This window comes from Oncorhynchus kisutch, linkage group LG3 (genome assembly GCF_002021735.2).
Source record: "Oncorhynchus kisutch isolate 150728-3 linkage group LG3, Okis_V2, whole genome shotgun sequence".
Taxonomy (NCBI): domain Eukaryota; kingdom Metazoa; phylum Chordata; class Actinopteri; order Salmoniformes; family Salmonidae; genus Oncorhynchus; species Oncorhynchus kisutch.
This window is the reverse complement of record NC_034176.2, coordinates 36867728-36894302: the sequence shown is the minus strand read 5'-3', so window position 1 is coordinate 36894302 and position 26575 is coordinate 36867728. Positions and strand designations below refer to the sequence as shown.

The 26575-nt window shown below is 43.2% G+C and overlaps 1 protein-coding gene across 3 annotated transcripts; it reads right to left on the bottom strand.

The window, feature by feature from the left end:
* Positions 1 to 3467: 3467 nt before the first annotated feature.
* LOC109882057 (max dimerization protein 1) lies at positions 3468 to 26356 on the bottom strand. Of its 3 annotated transcripts, none has more exons than XM_031805355.1 (7): positions 26288 to 26356; positions 25483 to 25525; positions 24666 to 24765; positions 16181 to 16210; positions 9573 to 9687; positions 7585 to 7744; positions 3468 to 7291 (listed from the first exon to the last, which is right to left on the bottom strand). In XM_031805355.1, exons 2-7 carry the CDS (start codon positions 25523 to 25525, stop codon positions 7086 to 7088), a joined length of 654 nt encoding a protein of 217 aa, XP_031661215.1. In that variant the 5' UTR covers positions 26288 to 26356; the 3' UTR covers positions 3468 to 7085. The 3 variants fall into 3 exon arrangements, with proteins under 3 accessions (XP_031661215.1, XP_031661213.1, XP_020329743.1); XM_031805353.1 differs by having other exon boundaries at positions 26281 to 26343; XM_020474154.2 differs by having other exon boundaries at positions 25483 to 26356.
* Positions 26357 to 26575: the final 219 nt, after the last annotated feature.

Here is a 26575-nt window from a genome sequence, read left to right as displayed (position 1 = left end):
AAGAGATGGTAGCAGCAACATTATGTACAAAACAAGTTACGAACAATGTGACGTCATACCCAAGAAGACTCGAGGCTGTAATCGCTGCCAAAGGTGCTTCAAGAAAGTGCTGAGTAAAGGGTCTGAATACTTATGTAAGTGTGTTATTTCAGTTTATTTTTTATAAATGTGCAATGAAAAATTTAACTGTTTTTGAGTTGTTATTATGGGGGTATTGTGTGTAGTTTGATGAGGGTTTGGATGCTACAAACAGAAGTTGGCACATTGACGTTAACTTCAGATGAGCCCCGTTTTTGTGAGAATACCAATTTTTGGGATGTCTCATGGTCTGACAAACAACTGTAGCTCGGCCACCTCCCACCACAGATGTGGAAGGCCACCATAAGTGGATGCGGTGGATTGAGTTGCAGCCCATGCAGATATCTCTAGCTTAAACTGAACCATTTTGATGGGGCTTTTTTACATGAATTAGATTGACGCACCGATGCATCAATAGACTCTAGGGAGTTACATCAGCCATAAATACCCTAGTGACATGAGGAATGGAAGCTTGTGCCAAAGTGCAAAAGTTTTCCGACCACAAAACACCAGAAAACTGCCAAAAAGAGTAGAACCAACTCACCTGCTTTTACACTATGATTTGACTATCAGATGTTCAACGTTTCTTTTGAAGTAAATATTTAAAATGGAATAGTTTCAACATATTAAGAGTTCAGTTCACATAAGTGTCCCTCATTTTAAGGCCAACAGATGTACACTGAGTGTACAAAATATGAAGAACACCTGCTCTTTCCATGACATAGACTGACCTGGTGAAATCTATGATCCCTTATTGATATCCCTTGTTAAATCCACTTCAATCAGTGTGGATGAAGGGTAGGAGATTTTTAAGCCTTGGATCGGGTATGTGTCCAACTGAGAGGTGAATGGGCAAGTCAAAAGATGTGCCTTTGAATGGGGTATGGTAGTAAGTGCAATGTGCACAGGTTTGTGTTAAGAACTGCAATGCTGCTTGGTTTTTTACACTCAACAGTTTCCCGTGTGTATCAAGAATGGTCCGCCACCCAAAGGACATCCAGCCAACTTGACACAACTGTGGGAATCATTGGCGTCAACATGGGCCAGCATCACTGTGGAATGCTTTCGACACCGTGTCGAGTCCATGCGACGAATTGAGGCTGTTCTGAGGGCAAGTAATCTTCAGAAATTACTTTGAGAAAGTGGGTTAAAATCTTCCTAGAAGTCACAGACGGACAGGCCAAAATGCTGAATTTTGGCACTATAGCAAGTCTTTATTCATATTAAAAATCAGATTGATTGAATTCCACGTGGTCTATAGGGCACTTCATTTAATATAACAGGCGTTAAAAATGCAATATTGGTGGACAATTTTTACTTAAAATATAAAAGGCATTCCATTTGTGGAACGACCCAGAATTCTGTCTGTATGTATTTTTTTATTGTAAATTATGCCATTTGATCTCACAGAGAGAATACTTCCTAACTGCAGCTACCTGTTTTGTTTCATATGCCAGTGTTTACATTTGAATAAGAGGGTGCGATCTGGCATGACTGTTGTGCGAGTCTCTAAACATATTAAGGATAATGCCGAAAGCAAGCATCTGCAGTGGTGATTCAAAGTACATAAATGATAGAGTCCTGTACTCAATGTTTATTTCCCAAGGGCATGTTGCAATTGTATTGCAAAGTGTTATTCGGGCCCAGGTGTGTGTGTGTGTGTGTGTGTGCGCAAAGGTTGTGGTTCGTTGGGTCTGCAGGGTTGGGATAAACTGATGGATTTGCCTAATCTGACAGCCAGGGGGATGCAGGGGTCACAGGGACTCGGATCCCACTGACAGAATATAGACACACACACATTTGTCATGGCATGCGTCAATGATAAAGCCATCTTTGTACACTTGTCATCAATACACTGACACGATAGTGGACCTGCAAACCAGTAACAGATGCAAGTAGAGAGTAGGCTATTCCAGCTATTGCAGCAATGACAAAGACAATACTATATCAGGTAGCGTAGTGTTGTGGGAAAGCATTTAGGGTCAGAACTGCAATGCAAAACATGTACGCCCCATGAGACAATGACACAGATGGCATTCAAAGACTGTCCATTCATGTCTTTTGTTTGAAGTCTATATTATATTCAAGGTTTCCTTGACAGTTGTTTTTATCCCCCCCCCCCCCCCCCCTGGACCTCCCACCTACTGGGAGGGTAGACTCACTCCCCTTCAAGAATATCCCCTGTAGACTCACTCCCCTTCAAGAATATCCCCTGTAGACTCACTCCCCTTCAAGAATGTCCCATGTAAACTCACCCCCGTTCAAGAATGTCGCCCGAGGAAAGTGTGTGTGTGTGTGGGTCAAAGTGGGGGATATGGGGGGGGGGGGTCAAACAGGTCAGGTCAAAATACTGTAAAGCACCAATGCTTCTTCTGCTATATTAGTTCAGAACAGAATAAACCTGGAGTGAAAAAGTCTTCAATCATATAATAATTGAACATATACTTTTATCCAAAGCGATTTAGTCATGCGGGCATACATTTTATGTATAGCTGATCCCGGGAATCAAACCCACTACCGTGGCATTACAAGCACCTTGCTCTACCAACGAGCTACAAAGGACCTCCACTTCAGATTTCCTTTGGCCAGTAGGTTATAAGCAGTGAGCATCTCATAGACTGACCTGGACACATATTATTCCAGTCTGAATTAGATACTGGAAGAATAACTCATCTCAGTCACCAGGGAGGAGAAGGGTCAAAGGCGTGCTGGAATCATATCAGAGGGTGTAAGAACAGTAATCCATAGTAGAATATCCACACTGCACTCTCCATCTTCCTCCCGCTGAGTTGGCAGCCAGACAAGGACAGACTGCATCACAAAGGTGCCAAAATATAGAAATTGCTTTGCGATGTGTCATTTGTGACTATGTGCAAGTGTGTGTGCGTACCAGTGTGTGTGTGTGTGCTTTAGCAGTGAGCAAAAGGACGACAGACTTGAGAGGAAGGATACCGATCAAGGTTCCATCACTCCCTCCTCTCCTCCCTCCATCTCCTGGTTATTAAACAGCTGTAGACTTATCTGGTCATACCAGGGATTTAGGCAGGAGATTACTGTCAGAAACTAGTTATTCTGCCTGCCAGAGCTAGCTTTGATTACCTCCCAAGATGATGGCTTTGTTTTCCTGTCTGACATCATTCCACATTGAAAACGTCTCATCAAACCCAAGCTGATTATTGCTACTATAGAATATAGGTACTAGAGGCATGTCCTCCGCATTAGATTTACATTACATTTTGGTCCTTTAGCAGACACCCTTTTCCAGAGTAACTTACAGCCAGAGTATTCAATTAAAGGTAAGACAGATATCTGCTATCAGCATAATCATAGATAAATACATATTTCAAATCATCAGACCAAGTCATAAATACAAAAACAAGGAAAGTAGCTAGGTAAACAAGGTTGGGAGATGTTTTATTCCTTTCATATCACTGGCAAATATAAATTACTGCTCCACATTTCCCCATTTTTTCTCTCTCTCTGAAATGTTTAAGTGCTTTCTTTTAAAGTCAATATTCAAATTCCCCAATTCTAAAATGGAAGTGCACAAAACATCAACCTTTTTAATAGTTGAACCAACCCTTAAGCCATCGTTTTTCTGACGTGCGTGTATGACAACGTGTGTGCGCATATGAGGGAGAGCAACACACCCGAAAGGTTACAATGAAAATAATGACATTTGTAATAACACGTCTATACTTACATTATATACATTCATATATAATATACTTTACTATGGTTCTCTTACAGTTGTCTGTTTTAAGGCTTAAGCCACTTCGTACGAACCTAACCCAAATATACACACTTTTTTTTTTTTCTGAATTCCTAGGGTGATATCCCATATAGCTTACACAGGACTACACAGAAGCCAACTGCAGTGATCTGCTTGTTCTTTAAGAATCCACACCTGCTCAAGGCAGATGCTGAAGCACCAAGGGTGTTAAAAGAGTGTAATACGGGGAGGTAGGAGAGCTGCAGCTATACTGTACAAACAGCCCAGTCTGCTCCCTCAGGCTCCCTCTGCACCATGGTGGCTGGCCAACAGCATGTGGGAGGAAGGGGGGGGCACCATAGAAATGAATCAGGATCTCTTCTCAATGGGAGCCACATTCACACACGAGGAGTGGAAGACACAGAAAACAGGCCATGGACGGAGGGAAAGAGAAGTGTGTGGCCCCCGAATAACAGACAATGCTTAGGTTAAAGTGATGCTACAGAGGTTTCGTATATTTTCAAACAGTAGTTTTGAAAGTAGCACTCAAGACAAAACGGGTCCCAGAAAATTGTGCACGTCATCCTTTTTCCCCCCTTCTCAATTCGTATGTTACGAATTCCAATTCATACAATATGCTATGAATTTGTAAGTGCTTAAGATCCCATTCGATCTTTTAATAATACATGAGGTCTTCTTTGAAGGTGGGATTTAAAAAACAACTTGTAAACAACTAAAAACATCCATATAAGTGCCATTTTTATCCCCCATTCAAAACAACCCTCCCTCTCCCAAACCCTTATAGTTTCTCTCTGAAGACAGTGACGGGACATACACACACCTGCCCCATGACACCAGTCTCAGCCGGGGGCTCAATTCACAACAATCCCCTTCTGGCATGGCTACATCGTTCCTCTCCTTTTGGATACCTTTTTTTTTTTAAGTGACACAGAAGTGCAGCATTCCACACACACACACACGACACTAAACAACCCTAATCCTATATTTCTTTTGTCTGTGTATCGACCATCTTCCCATTCTAACGAGATTCTGCATGTGACAGGTTCCAGGTTCGCCATTGTGCTGCAACAGTGCAGGAGATGGATGTAGTTGACTAGCCTGTAATCTAACCGCGACTGCAATCCTCTCCAGTTTATTGAACCCACCATTTCCTCCTCTCGCTACACTATGTTATAATCTCTTGGGTCAAGGAGCCATTTTGTTTCAGGCTCTCAGGCACAAAGAAGGGTGAAACCCCACTGTAGCTTCCCACCGTCACAGCAATGCCAAAGCACCAACACCAGCTCCTCTTAAATTATATACATTTTTATATTCAATTTTTTAAATTATTATATTGATTTAAATTATTTTCCTATTGACAGAGGATGTTTATTATTATTTAAAAATATAAATCAACCACGAAACAATTTCATTCATTTCTAGGAGCACCGTGCCAATTTCTGAAAGGACACAAAAGTCTATAGGCACAAAAGACAGTTCTAAAAAGCTATGGATTGACTATGCTGTGCAAACCAACCACACATAGAAAACCTCACAAGAATAACATAACTAAAGCGATAACTAATTAAATAGATATTTCTATATTTAGATATAATATAAATATTTTTTATTCAATATACATAGAGCTCTTTCTGTGTCAACTATTTACATAAACATGACTACATTTTGCTAAAATAATAAATAGCTCTATAGGCCAGGCAGATATTTCGTGTACAGTAACCTTTCTGCTCTTTCCTTTTCAGAGGTGAACTAATTCAATAGACGTTGACTTTCCTTGTTCTGTGTTTTGACTGAAAGGCCAAGCAAGTCAGCAAATCTGTTGTGTTCTGCTTGTGGGTAACCTGAAGCTGATAGCTAGATCCTTCCTGTCATTAAAACTGCAAAACGCTCTCCCTCATAAATATGGGCGAAGGTAATTCTCCACTAACACACCTTACTTTCTCTCTAACATGGAATGTGCTTTAATCTCTTTACTGGTTTATTTCAACAGTTAATGTACTGTCTGTCTGTGTGACTTCCCTTCAGACACATTTAAGTGATTACCACTGGCTACAGTGCGTGACCAGCAGCAACACAGACACGTACATTAAAACACAAGCGAGACGCCACCGTCATCAGAGAGAGGAAGGTACAAGTTGCCTTAACCCCAATCACCCCACCCCTTAATCTCATGCTGCACATGTTTTTTTCCTACCCCCCCCCCCAATCATAAAAATTCTGAAATGGCAGGTGTGGACAAAAAAATGACATCTTAATAACCCCCCCCCCCCCACCCCATAAGAGCCATAAACATGGAGGTATGTTTCCGGCCGCTAAGCCTGGTAGAGAAGAGAGGGATGGATGTATTGCTGCCGACCACAACAACGAAGAGGTTGTGGAACATGGATGACGTCACAGCCGTGCTTAGCGTCGTAGAACTCCCAGTGAGGCTTCACGTGGAAAGTGCAGGTAGATGATTATTTACCATAAAGACTTACTGAAAGACTACACCTGATAACATTACTACAATAGCTGCAGTGTAGATTGTTTAAAATGACCACGCCACAGCTCTTTGACCAAGACCATCCATTCCTATACTCCGTTCCAAAATACCATGCTGTGATTGGTCAGCTGGTTAGTCAGGTGGCACAGCTCTGCTGTCTGTATGACCACCACCTATGGAGGAGCCAGTCTCATGGGAGAAATGGGATTTAGAGCTGGGGGTCGAGAGGGGTTCTCATCATGACTGGATTGCTTCAGATGGCTTCTGAACAAGAGAGAGGCAGTGGGGTGTAGGTGTGGTGTTGTAATCACATTCTCTAGCTGTCTTAAGTTTTCGGACGCTGGAAGGGGGACACTGCATGGATGTGAAAAGTCAGTCACCTCTACTTGGCTCTTGCACTGAAACAGACAGCAGAGCAGGAAGGAAGGACAGAAGGAAGGGGGCAGGCTGGTGGACACAAAGGGACGGACAGAGTGTCTTATCGTCCTAATCCCACTCATCAAAAAGCTCTGATTGGGCAGTGCCACAGACTGATCCTCCATTTTGGTTGGCCGATGGGACAGTTGAGATAGGACGGTGGGTGTGTCTAAGAGGTGTTGCATTGGGGGTTTCAGGGGGGAAAGAGGTGGAATACAGTTGGAAAGGAGGAGGGGGCTTGGTCAGAACAGGCCAGTCCTGCTGGGAGTGAGGTCTGATTGGCAGAGACTGGTTGGAGGGCGGGAGTTAACTGGACGACAGAGGGACGGGATTGGATGGGGGCCGGGGGGGGGTCAGAGGTTGAGGGCTGTGCTCTTATAGGCTGCAGCCCAGCTGCTCGGCCTTCTCCTGAGTGTTTTGGTTCTGCATGCGCAGGCGCAGGCTGGCGCTGGAGTATCCCTCGTCACTGCAGCTGCTACGCAGGCTGCCCCGCTCATCAGAGTCACTGACACTGCTGGTGCTCCACTCCAGATCCCCCAGCAGGTAGTCAGTCCCCTCCACATCCACATCCAGCTCCTCCTCTGCAACACACAACACAGGTCAATATTATGCAGGTGCCACAATCAGCCCAATGTGTTCTCTACTGAGCTCATATTCAAATTCAATAACTTTGGTTAACATAAAGCCCCATCACTAAGGAAGGGCGGAAGGATTGGTGGAAGAGAATGGACACCTTTACATTGTATTATAGTGTGCTTTGATGTAAAAACGTGAAACTTTGACAAATGAAGAAAAAAAAGGAAAAAAAACTCCAAAGCATTAATGATCCCAGTTCAGTTTGTAATGTAGGAGAGGGATTCCCTTGTGTGCTCACCCTGGTCTGAGTCAGGATTGTCGGAGGAGACAATGGATCCTGTGCTGTCCATGCGTGTTCTCTCCACCCCCAGCTGCTCCAGACGCCGTTGCAGGTGCCTCTGCTCTCTCTGCAGCTGGTCTAAGGTATGCTGGGCTCTCCGCTCGCTCTCCTCCAACCGCTACAGCAGAGACACATACAGCAATTGACACTGGCCCTCACTTTGTATGTGCGCTCTTGTGACAGCTGCCTTTTGCCCTCCTGCAACCTCTGACCTCGGTATGTACAGTGCCTTCAGAAAGTATTCGTACCCCTTGACTTATTCCACATTCTGTTGTGTCAGAGACAGATTCTCTCTCTCTCACCCATCTACACAATGCCTCATAATAATGACAAAGTGAAAAAATTAAGACATTTTTGCTAATGTTTTGAAAATTAAACAAATCTCATTTACATAAGTATTCACATCGATGAGTCATGTTGTAGAAACACCTTTTGCAGTGATTACAGCTGTGAGTCTTTCTGGGTGTCTCTAAAAGCTTTCCACACCTGGATTATGCAATATTTGCACATGATTATTAACAAAAATCTTCAAGCTCTGTCAAATTGGTTGTTGATTATGGCTCGACCCCAATTTTTAGTAGTAATTATTCAAATTCAAGTAGTAATTCAAAAATCATGTTAAAACACTATTACAGAGTGAATACATACAATTTGTGGCTTAAGCAACTTTTCACTCCTGAACGCATTCCGGCTCGTCATAACAAGGTTGAAAACTTATTGACTAAATACTTTTCAGCTTTTCATTGTTCATTTGTAAACATTATGGGGTATTGTGTCAGCCAGTGACAAATCTCAATTTAATCAATTTTAAAATCATGCTGCAACAACAAAAATGTGGAAGAAGTCGAGGGGTGTGGATACTTTCTGAAGACACTAACAGTGATTCATTCATATACTGGCCTCCTCTTACAAACCACACATAGTTAACCATAGACAGGTTCCTCAACAGTCTAGTCTACAAGGTAGGTAAACCCTGGTCCTGGAGTGATGCAGGGTTTAGTTTTTACCAGGCGCCGCTTTACTCTACCTCATCAAACCCTGATGTCGCTCACCCGAGTTAGCACTACACTAATCACCCTCTAGACCACGAGGGTAACAGACATAGAATTAGAATACTAGAATTAACTTGAACCTTCTTGTGATGGTATAAAAAGTCTGCCATTTTGGTCAGGAAGTTGGTCAACCGTAGTTTGCCAGTGGGAGATGGTCAACCATGGTTTGCCAGTAGGTCGATAAGATAAGGTAAAACAATGCATTTGAAGAATTTATCTGCACTCCATTTGTTAGCTAGCCAGACAGTTTGAGGAATGAGCCCATTCATTTTTTCAAATTAACTGCCAATATACCATTCAAACGATGCAGCCAATCCACAGCCATACACTAGCAGAAATCAGTTGATGAGATGATATCTATACTTGTCCGAGTCCTAACACAATGGAGACATTTATGGTCTATTCACATATTTTAGAGGCTATTTATACAGAAACTTTGTATAAAACCTGTATGAACCAAGATTTGACAATATTTTTTAAATTGACGATAATTCTATTACACAATTTCTGATATATCATATGCCTTTTATTTTCCTACATAAGTAAAATCAGGATTATGCCTCTACTGCCATTCATTCCAATTAGATTGGTTTGGATTTATCCCGGACCAACATGGCTGCCATTTTCACCCCTTTCTGGAACTAAGGGTTTATTATATAGCTCCCTCTAGTAATTTAATAGGGTCTCCATGGTAACAGATTTCTTTCTATTTTAGTCAACTCTGTGGCTGTAACCACGCCAAACGTTGCCATGACAGTAAAAAGGGAGTTGGCTGAGGCAGAAACAAAGTGGCACCGTTTATTACCCTCTTCCAATGGCAGAATAAATTGCCCTCTTGAAACTGTAAACACTTTAAACTGATTTCTCATTACTTCTCCGCCCACCATCACCCACCACAATGTGTTTCTTGGCCCTCATCAGCAGGCTGAGCGTGGTATGCCTGTTGGAGTCTGGTCCCAATGGAACGAGGGATTTCAGTCGCTCTAAACACAGCCGTAGGTGTGCGCGTCTGGAGAGAAAGAGAGAGATGCATCATTTCATCAGCTCCCTATAAAAAAGGCCCAGTGCCGCCTAAATTCAGTTTTTCCCTGTGCTTTGTATCATATTCTGCAACAGCTGATGAAACTAACACAGGAAAAGTGAGAGAGAGAAAAAAGTTATTTCCTGAGTGTATTTTCAACCAGGCAATCCTGGTGATGTCACCAGCCCACAAATTGGTTAATATAGCTCTGCAAATAACAGCTAGCTTTCAGTTCCCCACTCAGACCACTCCCAGCTAAATTCTTGAGAAATAGTTTGAAAATGTTCATGGAAAACTAAGAATTGTTACGCAGAAATATGATATTGATATGAAAATGATCGCATTGGGCCTTTAAACCCCCTCAGACGTCATTGGTGTCAGATCTCTAGCTCCCTGTAGCTCTCCTGCAGTCATTTCACCCCTGAAAGAGATCACTTTCATCCACAAACACTTGTCTGCCTAGGGCCTGTGATCACAACATTTACATTAAGCTGCCCGAGATCTCTTTATTATCCCCCTCGGCTTGGCAGCTGAAGGGGAGTAGTGGGTGTTGATGGGTGACCACATGACCCCCGTTACACATCACACCTCCAACTGGAGGCTGCTACATGCACACAGGCAGACAAGGGGCATGACCTCACTATTTACTGCAGGCGTGTATAGCGATCTTAAGATGAATGCTCTGGATAAGACTGTATGCCAAATGACTAAAATGTGCATACCAAAGGCCAACGCATGAGTGGGGATAAGTTCAATTGAAAACGAAACGTGGGATAGTTGAGAACATCTGAAATGCTATTTGTAGCTCAAGGCTAGGAATAAGAAGAATATTTAGTACTGTGAGTCCTGCAGAGATGATATAGTATGTGTTTATCCATTCCAACTGCAGTGTGAATGACTAAAGAAGATTCTAAAGTTCATTGGAGAGAGACACACACACACACACACACACAGCCAACACACACAGTGTAGATAAACAAATACATAAGAGTGGGACATATCCAGGTGTGTTCCTCTGCTAGCCTAAAGCTTAGCTTAATATGAACTATTCCAAAGGGCAGGAAACTGGCATGACATAATGTGACAGAGTCCGAGCAGGAGCTCTGTTGTGATAGAATCAGGATGTACAGGGAGGCTAATGTTTGTTAAACAATGTCAACTGACGGGAGGGCAGTGTCATGCATGTTACGGTAAGCAGGCCTACAGTACTAAGCCGGTGTTGTGGTCTGACTAGGGTTACAAAGCTACTGGTAATTAACTAAAGTTACCAGAATCTTCAGTAGTTTTGGAAATTAGCAGAATCTATTGTAACTTAGACTTGAATAATGTTTTTTTATATCCTTGTCCATGAGTTTCTAGTAGATAGACCATATGGTTCAAGGGGAACTTGCCTAATTAATGAAAAAAAAGCATCTAATCAAGAATGGCATTATTTTAATTTACCTCTGAAACTCTTTTTTTGACCACAACTGCCATCAGTTTGACACCAAAACATTAACAGTGAAAAAAAGACATTTCATGTTGAAACTTAACACCAATGATATTCAGTAAGTTGATTTATATTTAGTTCAATGTTTTACATCTTTGTCATATTTTTATATCACCGTATTTCATTATTTCCCACATTTTTAAATGTGATAAGGTCAGAGATATATCACAGGTGTCTGCAATTTTCAGAAGTACCCAAAGGAGCCACTAGATGTCTTGTGATAAATGACATAAAATCCTTGAAAGATAGCAAAATTCTGGTAGTTTACTGGTAAACTTAGAAAGTTTATATAACCCCTCTTTTCAACACTAGGTGTGACTGAATGGCAGGACTGTAAGGGTGTGGTAGGAAGGACACAAAAACCAGGCTATTCCAGGGATGTATACACTTACAACGTATCAATGGGGTGACTGTTTATGGGTCTGTGTTCATGTCGCCTATATTTCTGTGAGCCTGTACCTTAGCCTTTTGACAAATCCCAGCAACAACATCAAGCGTTGAAGTCCAGACCAGAGTTTCCGTTTGGAAAATGTGGCCCCGGACAACGTGACCGGGAAGATTTGAATTTAACGGCCATTTGAGAAATTTACCAGACTCGTATGCATTGGATGTGAAACCCATTTGGGCATCCACCCACTGTGCTCAGAATGACAGGAATCACATTTGAGATTATGGTAATTCATCTGAACAGAGCATGCAACTCCTGTAATGAAGCAGCCAATAAGAAATCATTTTCAAAACATTTGCCAAAATGCAATTTGCGGGAAATATGTGACAGATTCAATTCTCTGTTAGGAACAAAGGGTGAATCTAAAGATGTAACCACTAGGATGGGTCGCTAATATGACTAGGATTGTGCTTTTGGCTTCTGGACAACGAAAGAAAGTTGATATGAAAACCAATAGAAAAGGAGAGAAATGGCATATGAGGAAGGTCACTCATAGTCTGCGTGGCAAAAGGCCTAGTTGATTATTGAGTTGCGACTGACAGTGAAAAGCATATAAAATATGTTGTGTGAATTGATTGCCCTTAATTTTCATAAATTCCACACGTCACCAATAGTAAATGTACCGTTGATCCCCCGTCATTTGGTTATATTCATTTCTGTATTACTAATTCAACCTACAGTTATTTACCGTTCTCATTCTCGGAGTGGAAACGTTGTTTGCCTGCAACACTTGAGAGAAACAAGTTTGTTTATTTCATAACCATCAGTTATGACTTTTTTCACTGTCTTTTGTCTCGAGTGCTCCATGTGAGCAATGACCAAGGGCCTGGTTTATCGGTCTTGTTAATGTTGAGGGAGCGTGCGCACCCAAGCACGCATAGAACCAGCCTACTTGGCCTGCTGCGCATAAAATGTAAGAAAATGCCCATTTGGGGCTGTTTGACTTCTGACTGTTAACTCAACACGTCCACCTCTGATAAGCTGAACTTGTGTTACGTTTTTCCTTCACCTCACACAATAAGTCAACAAAGTCTGGATGATAGCCTACTGTGAGGAACTAGTAGGATATTTGAAAAGTCTTTCCAACAATCACCAAGTCTCGGTGTGCAAGAGCAAAATATCATCATCATCATCATCATCATCATCATCAGATAATCCCATATATCCTGTGGAAATTAAAATACCGTTTCGTTACGCAATAACAGCCGTCTGTCCCAAACTCACTGGCACAGAAAACTGGGGGCCCGAATAGACTAGTTGATACAATGTTGCAAGTTCGCTAGAGACAGCTTCAGCTGATCCAGTTGATTGTTTCAAATCAATGTTGCACTTCACTAGTATAGCTCAAGTCAAGACAGAGAAAAAGGCAGGCAGACGGGTTGTAAAGAGATGAATGTAATTGAAAGAACCAGAATTTTCACCAGTATAATTTCTATTGTTTTTAATGTGTCAGCTTTAAAGTATTTTTTACTTATTTGAAAATGGAAGCTCATTTAGGCTATTTAGCCACCAATGACTCACGGTGTATCAATGTGTCCATATGGCAGAAGGTGGTGCGCTCGCATTAGTAGAATTTTGACTTTTATATTTGAGGATTTTTATGATTAACCCCATGACGATTTTGAAAAACAAAAACTTTATTGAAATTAAACCATGAAAATCATAACAGGCACGCAGATAGGTAGAAATAGTAGAATATATTGTATCCTTCACCAAACTTGAAACTCACGCGCCCCTTATGAAGTGTTTATAAAATAATTGCCATGTTTCTACGGTCGGATTTTCAAGTAAGTTAAGACATGCCTCATAATATGGAAGTAAAACATTCAGGTTTCAAACAATTAAGCATGTTTTTTTTTGCATACTGCCTCCAGCTCACATTGTAAAGTGGTGAGTGACGTGCTGATAGCCTGTCTACCTTTTTCTCAGTCAATTTAGCCGGCAACAGTTGGATTTTTTTACATTTTTACAAAAGCCGGCCATTACCGGCTAACGGAATCCCTTGTCCAGACATTTCAGTGTTGTGTAATATATAGACCAGAGACAAGACCATGCACGGGCAACTCCCTCCGCTCCAACCAACATGATCTCTTACACGGGCAACCGGGCCTCCTGAACGCAGGCCTTCCACTTGCCCTGCGGCCTGTAAATCATCCTACTGTATCGTCTCTGACCTCAGGCTAATTGCCCCAGGCAGAGGGATGAGGACAGTAATGCAATCCATACATTCCATTTCTATGGGGATGAGTTCGCACGCACAAGGTGTGGTGGAGAGAGGAGTGAGGTTACACAGCTCCAGCAGGCAGACTCCGCAACGGAACTCACTGCAACAGAGGACATGGACCGAGGCAGGGTGGTAGAAGTGTAGGTGGGGGGATTCATTTGAGCAAACATAGGAGTAGAAAAGATTGAGCCCATCTAGACACACACAACGACTGACAGGCGGATCAAGTCTCACCGTCCTCTGGCTGGCAGTGTGTTTGTGTTTCATCATTGGCCAAACAAAAATGTTGCCTTGCAATAACTGCCATCTTGTGTGTTGGAATAAGGGGCCATGCAGGTTATAATTTGTAGAATATTTGTCATACCCGTTGTCAGTGGTGTGAGGGGTATAACGGTACACGTATTCATACCGAACCATTCGGTACGAGGACTTTGGTTCGGTTCGCACTGTAAACCTGAATGAAAAAATAAAACGAATATTTACAGCAAAAACACTAGGCCTACGCTTCGAGTGAATCTGAGCTTTCGTTAAAACAACTAGAGCCTACGCTTCGAGTGAATCTGAGCTTTCGTTAAAACAACTAGAGCCTATGCGCACGTTGGAAATCAACATTTCAATCTTAAATTGCCGCATTTCAAAACTGTACTTTTGTGAGGCGCAGCTGGGAACTAGTTCTATACAATGGTGAGGTCAAGAAGCCAGAATGGGGGATCCTCCATCATCGTTTAGATCTCGCTTGGGAAACGGCTTCCCAGTAGATTACAACGATGCTGGACAGAGAGTTGTGGACAAAACATTAACAGTATGTCGCCGCGCTTTACGAGAACAGCCTACGCAGCTGCCAACACCTCGAACATGTTGTCACATTTACCCAGACATCACTACAGTAGACCGAAACGCAAACCAAACAACATCGTCTCCCCTCTGCAGCTGATTCTGACCTGGCCAAAGAAATTACAAGAGCGATAGATTAAACATTTTTTACCGTCTTTGGTTTATTGACACAGAATCGGTTGGTTTCAGTCAGCACCTCGTAGAAGTACTCGAGCATCCATCTTGCACTAATTTCAGCAAACATGTAGTAGCCACTCTATATAAAGAAAGCCAAAGCTTCAATGAACTGACCAATGCACTCTGTGTTGCACTTTCTTAACAGTGACTGCCCATCACATTACCCACAGAGGGGAGATGTACTGCGCTAAAGACAAGCCCCCACTGACAGAGGCAGTGTCATGGTGCGTTCGTAACCAAGATGGAAGCGGGAATTTACCACATACAGCTGGGGGGGGGGGGGGGGGGATCCACTTGAACGGCCCTCCAATTGGTAATTACTAGTGGGAAACTCGTCTAGCATCATGAGCACCCACACGGTGACCTTGGACTTCACCTACTAAGTAAATGGCCTCTATAACAGCATTTTTACCAGTTAAAATGTAACAAAACCTTTATAAAAAAGGAATCTATTAATGTAGTTTTTGAAATCTATAAATGTGTTTACAGGCATGATAGCTGTACCTTTAGTTTATGGTTGACGCAGTTTGTTGGCCATTAGCCAACTCTGCATTTCTCAACAAGTTCAAATCACATGAACGGGTCTAACTGGTATTTACGACTTCACAACTGGTAAATTCCTACCTCCCACATGGTTACAAACAAAAAATCAAGAGAGGAAACTTGAGGCCCAACATAACAATAGTCACAACAGACAATGGCAGGAACATTGTGTATGCTGAACATTGTGAATGGCATTTCATTTTCCTGCTGTACCGAAACAGAACCAAACATTGACCCCAAAACCACAATACGAACCTAACCATGGGCTTTGGTGAACTGTTACACACCTAGGAGGGATACATTGAGAGGCAATAGGCAGCAGGAGTGAGATGGCTGCCTTCCTTCCAGTTAAGGGAATGTGTACGGGCTTATAAAGCCTGAGAATCACACACACTCTCATGCTGTGCTCCTGTTCCCAGGCCTAAGCTCCAGAGCCATGCATTATTCAGTCAGTCTGCCTGCGCACTGAGTCATTAGCCCTGGTTGAACCAGAACACCACTCAAACCCTGCCTAGAACACCAGAGGGACAGGGACACCTCCAGGGAGAGACTATGGAAACAGGGAGACTCCAGGGAAAGCCAGGTAGAGGTCAAAGAGAGACCAGGGATGAGGCCTGTAAGTCCCTTTTTGGATAAGCTGCATTCTGCACTGTTCATTTCACTCATTACTCCTTTCTAGCCATGTGGGACTGAGGAGAGATTCAATGTCTAATAGGGTGGTCTGACAGAGCTAAGAGAGAGACAGTGATGTGGAGATTCAACGTACCTGTTTTTCTCCATCTCGTTGTGTGTAGATCTGTGAACAGACAGACAGAGGTTAGAAAGTGTCCTTACACATCATCACACAGTAGATTCAGCGTGCTTCAGTAAAGTGCTTTAATAATAGACGATCCCTCTCGGTTCGCAACCACTGCAGTCAACCAGGGAGTTATTGCAGAGAGGGAGAGGCTTGTGTTGTGTGGGAGTTTAAGAAGTGCCAAAAAGCACAGGGAAGTTAAACTCTACAAAATGAGAAAAGGCAAGGATAGACACATATATACACACACACACACACACAGTGGGGCAAAAAAGTATTTAGTCAGCCACCAAATTGTGTAAGTTCTCCCACTTAAAAAGATGAGAGGCCTGTAATTTTCATCATAGGTACACTTCAACTATGACAGACAAAATCACATTGTAGGATTTTTAATGAATTTATTTGCAAATTATGGTGGAAAATAAGTATTTGGTCACCTACAAACAAGCAAGATTTCTGGCTCTCACAGACCTGTAACTTCTTCTTTAAGAGGCTCCTCTGTCCTCTACTCGTTACCTGTATTAATGGCACCTGTTTGAACTTATCAGTATAAAAAGACACCTGTCCACAACCTCAAACAGTCACACTCCAAACTCTACTATGGCCAAGACCAAAGAGCTGTCAAAGGACACCAGAAACAAAATTGTAGACCTGCACCAGGCTGGGAAGACTGAATCTGCAATAGGTAAGCAGCTTGGTTTGAAGAAATCAACTGTGGGAGCAATTATTAGGAAATGGAAGACATACAAGACCACTGATAATCTCCCTCGATCTGGGGCTCCACGCAAGATCTCACCAAGTGGGGTCAAAATGATCACAACGGTGAGCAAAAATCCCAGAACCAAACACGGGGGGACCTAGTGAATGACCTGCAGAGAGCTGGGACCAAAGTAACAAAGCCTACCATCAGTAACACACTACACCGCCAGGGACTCAAATCCTGCAGTGCCAGACGTGTCCCCCTGCTTAAGCCAGTACATGCACAGGCCCGTCTGAAGTTTGCTAGAGAGCATTTGGATGATCCAGAAGAAGATTGTTTGAATGTCATATGGTCAGATGAAACCAAAAATATAACTTTTTGGTAAAAACTCAACTCGTCGTGTTTGGAGGACAAAGAATGCTGAGTTGCATCCAAAGAACACCATACCTACTGTGAAGCATGGGGGTGGAAAAATCATGCTTTGGGGCTGTTTTTCTGCAAAAGGGACCAGGACGACTGATCTGTGTAAAGGAAAGAATGGAGCCATGTATTGTGAGATTTTGAGTGAAAACCTCCTTCCATCAGCAAGGGCATTGAAGATGAAACGTGGCTGGGTCTTTGAGCATGACAATGATCCCAAACACACTGCCCGGGCATCGAAAGAGTGGCTTCGTAAGAAGCATTTCAAGGTCCTGGAGTGGCCTAGCCAGTCTCCAGATCTCAACTCTATAGAAAATCTTTGGAGGGAGTTGGAAGTCCGTGTTGCCCAGCAACAGCCCCAAAACATCACTGCTCTAGAGATCTGCATGAGGAATGGGCCAAAATACCAGAAACAGTGTGTGAAAACCTTGTGAAGACTTACAGAAAACGTTTGACCTCTGTCATTGCCAACAAAGGGTATATAACAAAGTATTGAGATAAACTTTTGTTATTGACCAAATACTTATTTTTCCACCATAATTGGCAAATAAATTCATTTAAAAAATCCTACAATGTGATTTTCTTTGTCATTGTGTCGGTCATAGTTGAAGTGTACCTATGATGAAAATTACAGGCCTCTCATCTTTTTAAGTGGGAGAACTTACACAATTGGTGGCTGACTAAATACTTTTTTGCCCCTGTGTGTGTGTGTGTGTGTGTAATATATATATATATATATATATATATAAATAATTCAGGAGGCACACACACACGAGGCCCGGGGGGGTAGACTTAGCAACAATAACTAGAAACAGCCTGCTACCTGGTACCAGCCAGGCTACAGAGTGAATAAAGGGTGAAAAGAGGGTAGCAGTTGGAAGAGGGACAGAGAGAGAGAAAGAAAGGGACAGAGACGATTTAAAAGGTCATGTAGTGATTGTGTATTGGTGGCCACCTTGCCTCCTACATTGCAGTGTAAACTGCATTGTTCACCAACCGCCTATGGTCCTACCAGCGCTACCAGAATGAGGCCTATAGTCCCTTGTAGGATAAGGGCACACAGATACGCACCCCTCTCTCCAAGCTCCACACAGGGCAAGGAAGCTGGCCAGGTCTCTTTTTCATAAAGAATCTGCAAATGGGGTGAGAGGGAAAGGGCACTAGGCAGAGGGACAGGAGCAAAGTCCTCTTCTCTCCACTACACAGGAACTCCCCAACCTCCAGTCCCAAAATAGACCAACCTGCACTCTGCAAGCTGACTGCTGTCAGCACCCCGACAGCCTTGGACCCCCTACGAAAGATCAACCACGCACTACAGACAACACAAATACGAGTGCTTGCTTGCCCCAGCCAGAGAGTACAGTTCATATGACAGCACAGTAGAGCTGACTGGTAAAGACTAGGATTTGGATATGAATAGGGCTACCAGTGTAACCCATTTCCCATGTGACGGGGGGGCGGGAGAGGCATGCCACTGCCAGAGACCTTTCCTCTCCTCTCCTCTCCTCTGCCAGGTCGTATTACTGTACAGGACAAGGCCACCTCCCCCTTCTACTCTAGGTGCCGTCTACCTGGCATGCTGTACATGAGGAGCCCATGCATTACCGTACAGTTATAAAATAGAACAAATCATTACAGACCTATTGACTTGAATGGGGATTAACGATCTAGTGATTCTGTGTGTACAGTACAGCAGTCATATGATCAATGTAATAAGCAATGAATTAGGCTACACAGTATTCCAGCTATGTAGTACTACACACATTGGAAGAGCTTTAGAATAAGGATAAACATAGCTGCATTGTTGTCATTAGCTATATATAGTCTAATCAGTCAGTGTTTCCCCTGGGTTCTCAAAAGGCGGAGAGCTAAGGACATCCTGGGCAAAATGTTCAACTGAGTCCAAGAGGCCATAACACCAATATGATTAGATAGATATTCAACATCTTCCTCTACATGACTTCATAATAGAGTGTAATAAACAGGTCTAGAGTCTAGTCCACCAACACAATAGCATGTCAGGCCTGTTTCTGTGTGCACAGGGAGCAGGGGAGAGAAAGAAGTAAGAGAGGAGGAGAGGACCATTTCTGTAATGGAGGAACTGAAGCAGCATTGACTGCCAAGAGTGAACAGCAGAACAAAAGGGGAAAGAGGGGAGCGAGAAAAAAGGAGAGAACAGTACATTCATAAAAAGTGCCAGCATTTACATTGTTACCTAGCAATGCACTACTACTACTTTTACAGATCCACTGCCCAGCCATGCAATTTATAAAACTTGATCGCCACTGTAAGAAGCATTTAGACCAGGGATGGGCAACTAGCAGAACTCAGTCAAGCCCTCATTGATTGTTAGTCAATCTCACTCAGATATATTAAAACCTGCAAACATCAGGGCCACCCGAGTGGCGCAGCGGTCTAAGACACTGCAGTGCTTGAGGCGTCACTACAGAGACGGTTTTTATCCTGGGCTGTGTCGCAGCTGGCCGTGACCGGGAGACCGATGAGGCAATGCACAACTGGCCCAGCGTTGTCCGGGATAGGGGAGGGTTTGGCCAGCCGGGATGTTCTTGTCCCATCGCGCTCTAGTGACTCCTGTGGTAGGTGCATGCACACTGACACTGTCACCAGTTGTACGGTGTTTCCTCCGACACATTGGTGCGGCTGGCTTCCGGGTTAAGCGAGCAGTGTGTCAAAAAGCAGTGCAGCTTGGCAGGGTCGTGTACCGGAGGACGTATGGCTCTCGACCTTTGCCTCTCCCGAGTCCATACGAGAGTTGCAGCGATGGGACAAGACTAATTACCAATTGGATTTCACAAAAATTGGGGAGAAAGGGGGTAAAGAATAATAAAACAAAATAAATAAAACGGCTAACATTTCTCTCCATCCTATGGAAAATTTTGTAGAAGTGCAGGAAATTAGTTAGAGCAAATGTCCCTCTGGAAAAATGTGTAGAATTGCAGCAAACCCGCTCTAGAGGGAGACTGCTCAATTGTGTCGCTCGCAATGTGGTGTGGTGGTGGGGGGGGGGGGGGGGGGGGGGGATTTGACACACCTCAAACACAGCAAATAGATGGCTGAACAAGACAGATCCTGAGTTGGGCGGGGCATAAACATAAAATAAAATTGTATTTGTCACATGCACCGAATACTACAAATGTAGACCTTACAGTGAAGTGCTTACTTACAAGTCCTAACCAACAACAGTTTCAAAAAAACAAATAATTCAAAAGCAGCAGTAAAATAACAATAGCGAGGCCATATACAGGGCTACAGAGTCAATGCACGGGGGCACCGGTTAGTCGAGGTAATATGTACATTTAGGTAGAATTATTAAAGTGGCTATGCATAGATAATAACAGAGTAGCAGCAGTGTAAAGGGGAAGGCAATGCAAATAGTCTGGGTAGCCATTTGATTAGATGTTCAGGAGGTTTATGGCTTGGGGTAGAAGCTGTTAAGAAGCCTTCTGGACCTAGACTCCAGTACCGCTTGCCACGCGGTAGTAGAGAGAACAGTCTATGACTAGGCTGGCTGGAATCTGACCATTTTTAAGGCCTTCCTCTGATACCGCATGGTATAGAGGTCCTGGATGGCAGGGAGCTGGGCTGCACGCACAACCCTCTGTAGTAGCTTGCGGTCGAAGGCCAAGCAGTTAACATACCAGGCAGGGATGCAACCAGTCAGGATGCTCTCGATGGTGCAGCTGTAGAACCTTTTGAGGATCTGAGGACCCATGCCAAATCTTTTCAGTCTCCTGAGGTGGAATAGGTTTTGTCGTGCCCTATTCAGGACTGTCTTGGTGTACTTGGACCATGTAAGTTTTTGCTGATGTGGACACCAAGGAACTTGAAGCTCTCAACCTGCTCCACCACAGCCCCGTCGATGAGAATGGGGGCGTACTCAGTCCTCCTTTTTTTTTCACGTTGAGGGAGAGGTTGTCATGGCACCACACACAGCCAGGTCTCTGACCTCCTCCCTATAGGCTGGCTTGTCGTCGTCAGCGATCAGGCCAACCACTGCTGTGTCATCGGCAAACTTGATGGTGTTAGTGCCTGGCCGTAAGGTCATGAGTGAACAGGGAGTACAGGAGGGGACTGAGCATGCACACCTGAGGAGCCTGCGTCTTGTGGATCAGTGTGGCGGATGTGCTGTTACCTACCAACTGGGGGCAGCCCATCAGGAAGTCCAGGATCCAGTTGCAGAAGGTGGTGTTTAGTCCCAGGGTCATTAGCTTAGTGATGAGCTTTGAGGGCACTATGGTGTTGAACACTGAGCTGTAGCTAATGAATAGCATTCTTACATACGTGTTAATATTGTACAGGTGTGTGTTACGTTCCCCAGTTTCTGTGTTGAAGTTTGTGTATTTGAGTGTGTTTCAGGAGATGGCTTCCTGAAATCCCATAGCAGCTGATTGGTAGACTCCACAATTAATTGGAGAGCTGACCCCACCCCCTCATCAGGTGTGGAGTGCAATAGAGATTGCATCATCTGTGGATCAGTTAGGGCAGTACGCAAATTGGAGCGGGTCTAGGGTTTCTGGGATAGTGGTGTTGATGTGAGCCATTACCAGCCTTTCAAAGCACTTCATGGCTACAGATGAGTGCCACAGGTCGATAATCATTTAGGCAGGTTACCTTGGTGGTCTTGGGCACAGGGACTATTGTATTCGGCTTGAAACGTGTTGGTATTACAGACTCAGTGAAGAAACTTGCCAGTTGGTCAAAGCGTGCTTGGAGTACACGTCCTGGTAATCCGTCTGGCCCTGCGGCCTTGTGAATGTTGACATGTTTAAAAAGGGCTTACTCACATCGGCTGCGGAGAGCGTGATCACACAGTCATCCGGAACAGCTGATGCTCTCATGCATGTTTCAGTGTTACTTGCCTCGAAGCGAGCATAGAAGTAATTTGGTTCGTCTGGTGGCTTGTGTCACTGGGAAGCTCTTGGCTGGGCTTCCCTTTGTAGTCTGTAATAGTTTGCAAGCCCTGTCAAATCTGACGAGCGTTCAGAGACGGTGTAATACGATTGGATCTTAGTCCTGTATTGACGCTTTGCCAGTTTGATGGTTCATTGGAGGGGATACCAGGATTTCTTATAAGCTTCCGGGTTAGAGTCCCACTCCTTGAAAGCGGCAGCTCTACCCTTTAGCTCAGTGCGAATGTTGCCTGTAATCCATGGCTTCTTGTTGGGGTATGTACGTACAGTCACTGTGTGGACGACGTCGTCGATGCACTTATTGAAAGCCAGTGACTGAGGAGTACACCACATCAATGCGATCGGAAGAGTCCCGGAACATATTCCAATCTGTGCTAGCAAAACAGTCCTGGAGCTTAGCACCCGCTTCATCTGACCCCTTTTTTTTAGTGACCGAGTCACTGGCGCTTCCTGCTTTAATTTTTGCTTGTAAGCAGGAATCAGGAGGATAGAATTATGGTCAGATATGCCAAATGGAGGCCTAGGGGGAGCTTTGTACGTGTCTCTGTTTGTGGAGTAAAGGTGGTCTAGAGTTTAACATGCTGGTGGAAATTTGGTATAAACGTATTTGTGTTTCCCTGCATAGTCCCCGGCTACTAAGAGCGCCGCCACTGGATGAGCGTTTTCCTGTTTGCGGTACACAGCTCATTGAGTATGGTCTTACTGCCAGCATCGGTCTGTGGTGGTATGTAGACAGCTACGAAAAATACAGATACTCTCTAGGTAGATAGTGTGGTCTACAGCTTATCATGAGATACCCAGGCGAGCAAAACCTCAAGACTACCTTAGATATCATGCACCAGCTGTTGTTTACAAATATACATAGACCACCACCCCTTGTCATACCAGAGGCTGCGGTTCTATCCTGCCAATACAGTAAAACCCACCAGCTGTATGTTGTTCATGTCGTTGTTCATCCATGACTCGGTGAAACATAAGAAATTACATTTTTTTATGTCCCATTGGTAATTAAATCTTGCTTGTAGGTCATTGATTTTATTTTCCAATAATTGCATGCTTTCCAATAGAACGGATGGCAGTGGGGGTTTACTCGCTCGCCTACGAATTCTCAGAAGGGAGCCCGATCTCCGCCCCCTTTTTGTCAGTCTTCTCTTCACGCAAATGATGGGGATTTGGGCCTGTTCCCAGGAAAGCAGTATATCCTTCACGTCGGACTCGTAAAGGAAAAAGCTTCTACCAGTTTGTGGTGAGTAATCACTGTTTTGATGTTCAGATGTAATTTTTGGTCATAAGAGACAGTAGCAGCAACATTATGTACAAAATAAGTTAAAAAAAATAAGTTAAACACAAAAATAAAAACATTTTAACAAAAATAACATGGTTGGTTAGGAGCACGTAAAATGTCAGTCATCCTCTCCGGCAACATTCTACTTTGCTACAGTCATTAGAATTTAACATTTGACTAGTGCTAAAACTACCTATGTAGCCTAATATCTAAAATGAATCAGGTTCCTATTACAACAGACTGAGGCAAAAATAGATCCATGCGACCCCTCCTTACTAGTTTAGATTTAATATCCAGTTATCTCGAGTTACTGCCTCACCCGGCCACCCAGCCATACTGCTTAATCTTTGTCAGGGTTAGGTAGGAGACTGCCGTAGGAGGCTGTTTCTTCATAGCTAGGTGTCTTGGTAAGCTGGATAACAACAGACAGCTGGCCAGGCGAGGGTATCCTGTCCTTCCAGGAGAAGAGCTGTTGATCAGGGTGAACTGCTTGACTGCTGCAGTCTGTCCTCGGACACCCTGATCAACCTCAATCTGCTTGGATTCCCACTACTGCATGTTGCTACTTGCTTAACTCTGCCTAATTCTGATTGATGTTTTTCCTGTCTGGAATACTGCAAGGGCAAAATGCTATTAAAAATGCTCAAAGCAAACTTACAGGCACAAACACACTCAGACAAACTCAAAGCATCAGTTTTATAGAGTTTCAGAAGGACTGGGTTGTTATAGATTATGATAATACAGTTAAAGATTATCATTGGCTGTAAACAGACCAATTGAGAGCATAACATTAAAGATCAGAACACAATCCCAATGGACAGCAAAGAAACAACTCAACAGAGCCCCTGCAAGTTGGTAAAGTCGAGTTGTTTTTGTCAGTGCTGCATGCCTACACAGTGCCACCACGCCTATATGACATTCACTACATGAGTGAATGTAGGACGAGGGGGGCTCTGCCTGCACATGGATGAATAACACATCATGATGAGGGGGTGCTTCAAAACTGGACCACACAAACTGCTTGTTTTCTGAAAAACTGATCTTGCCATTACAGCTGAATCATTGAGGGGGTCTAACAGTACACAGGGGATTATACACTACTGTTAGTCAAAGGACTACCTGCTATTGGAGTTCTTCTTGCTTTTGTTTTTCCGTTTCAAGCTGTCCTTCTCTTTGCTGCTGGTGAACGGTAACATGGAGGCATAGCCATGTTCTGCTTCTGCAAATAAATGAGCAGGATACAAGTCAATCACATCATTATAATTCTCAACAGTGCAAGGAATGCATTCAATGCAGCCATACACATTCCAATGAAAATTGATGAGGGACAGAAATGTTAGATGAGGGAATACTGTATTTTTGCCTAGGTAAGATGAGACAATTTGTACAAAATATCGATTTATTTAAATTTTTCCCCTTCAGCCAATGATGTCATCTGAACTAGAGTAAACCCTACCAAGCAAACCACAACAGAGAAGTGAAGGGGTAGCTTGGAGAGAACATCAAGATCAAATCCAATGAAGCAAGCAGGAACCCTTACCGTGTGAATGTGGGAAAAAAATGTTTTGTTATAAAATACGGTCATTTTTGCATTTCAGTAAGATTGCAAACAGTATACTTAAAAAAAAAGTGTCTAGATAAATACCCTGGTAGTGTCGACTAATTATTGCTGTACATTTGTTGTTGCTGTGAACATATTGCTGCCAGCTTCCCCTATTTGTCGATGTAGCCTAGTTACAATGCAATTACTTAGCTATGCATTCTTGTATAATATGTGGTATGCAATAATAATCAATACATTATTTATAGCTAATCAACCTGACAAATTGATTATAACAGGTGCGTCCACCAGCAATGCAATTGAGGCACCGTAGTACTAACGCAATCATTCATTTAAAAACAAATTAAGAATGCAAAAATGTTATCACTACTGTACCTCTTTCTCTGCGATCAAGGTATTCTGCTGCTTCGATCAACATCTGCACCATTTCGATCGCCGCCATTTTCAACAATAGCACCGAAAAAAAGATGACAATTCGGGTCTGAATTTGGATACACAACTACTTCTGTGGGTTAACGTTAATGACTTCACGTTCAATTACGTTTTTTTGGTAATGATTCAAATAAGCAAAATATATACTATCTCCCACAAGGCAATTTATCGATAACAGAAGTCAGTTATCGCTGTGATACTGCTCTGATCAGCTTGATAGCTTATTTATTGGCTAAGTTGTTTTTGTCAAATTCGCTTGACTGATGCTGGCTCGCGGTTACAATCGCTGTCAGTGATGGCAAGCTAACGTAAATGCTAGCCAACGTTCGTGGAAGTCACCAACAAAAATCTTGCAGGCAGAATTAGTGTTGAACCAAACGTCACGCCTTGTTGTTGACAAAGTAAAAATGACAACCGGTAGCTAGTTAGTTATTAGTAGATGGCTTTCAAAATCAAAGTACGTTTAAACTTAGCCGCACAGGGGGGGGGGAAGTATAGCTTTCTTGCTAGCGTGTGAATCTAACGACACAGCAAAGAAATGAACCCGTTTTAAAATGTGATGTCTGGTCTATTCGAAATTTCGAACCAGTGAATGTAGCTAGCTATCCAACGTCAAAACAGCCTTGTCGAATTCAAATAATGTAGTAACAAGCTGGCTAGTTATGCTGCTCGGTCTCGAGCTGCAAAGGATGACACAAAAAAATAAGTTAACAAAATATTTGAAAAGAGCGGCTAGCCAACCTGCTACCTTGCAACAGTGTTGATCAGACCGCAATTATATTGGTAAACTAACTCCTGTATTTTTTGCCAAAAAGCTTCTGTGAGCTGCGATGCGATTGGGTACCCTAAATAGTAAATGCATTTCTTATTGGACCTAGCCACTGTCGCTTCAACCAATAGGGCTATCACATACCCCGAGTCATATGCGACTGGTCAACATGTTTCGCCATTTTGGCTCAATCATATCCTAGGGGGAAATCGCAATTGCATTCTCCTCCTTCTCAAAAGAGAAGGTAAGAGCGATCTCTGACTTGCT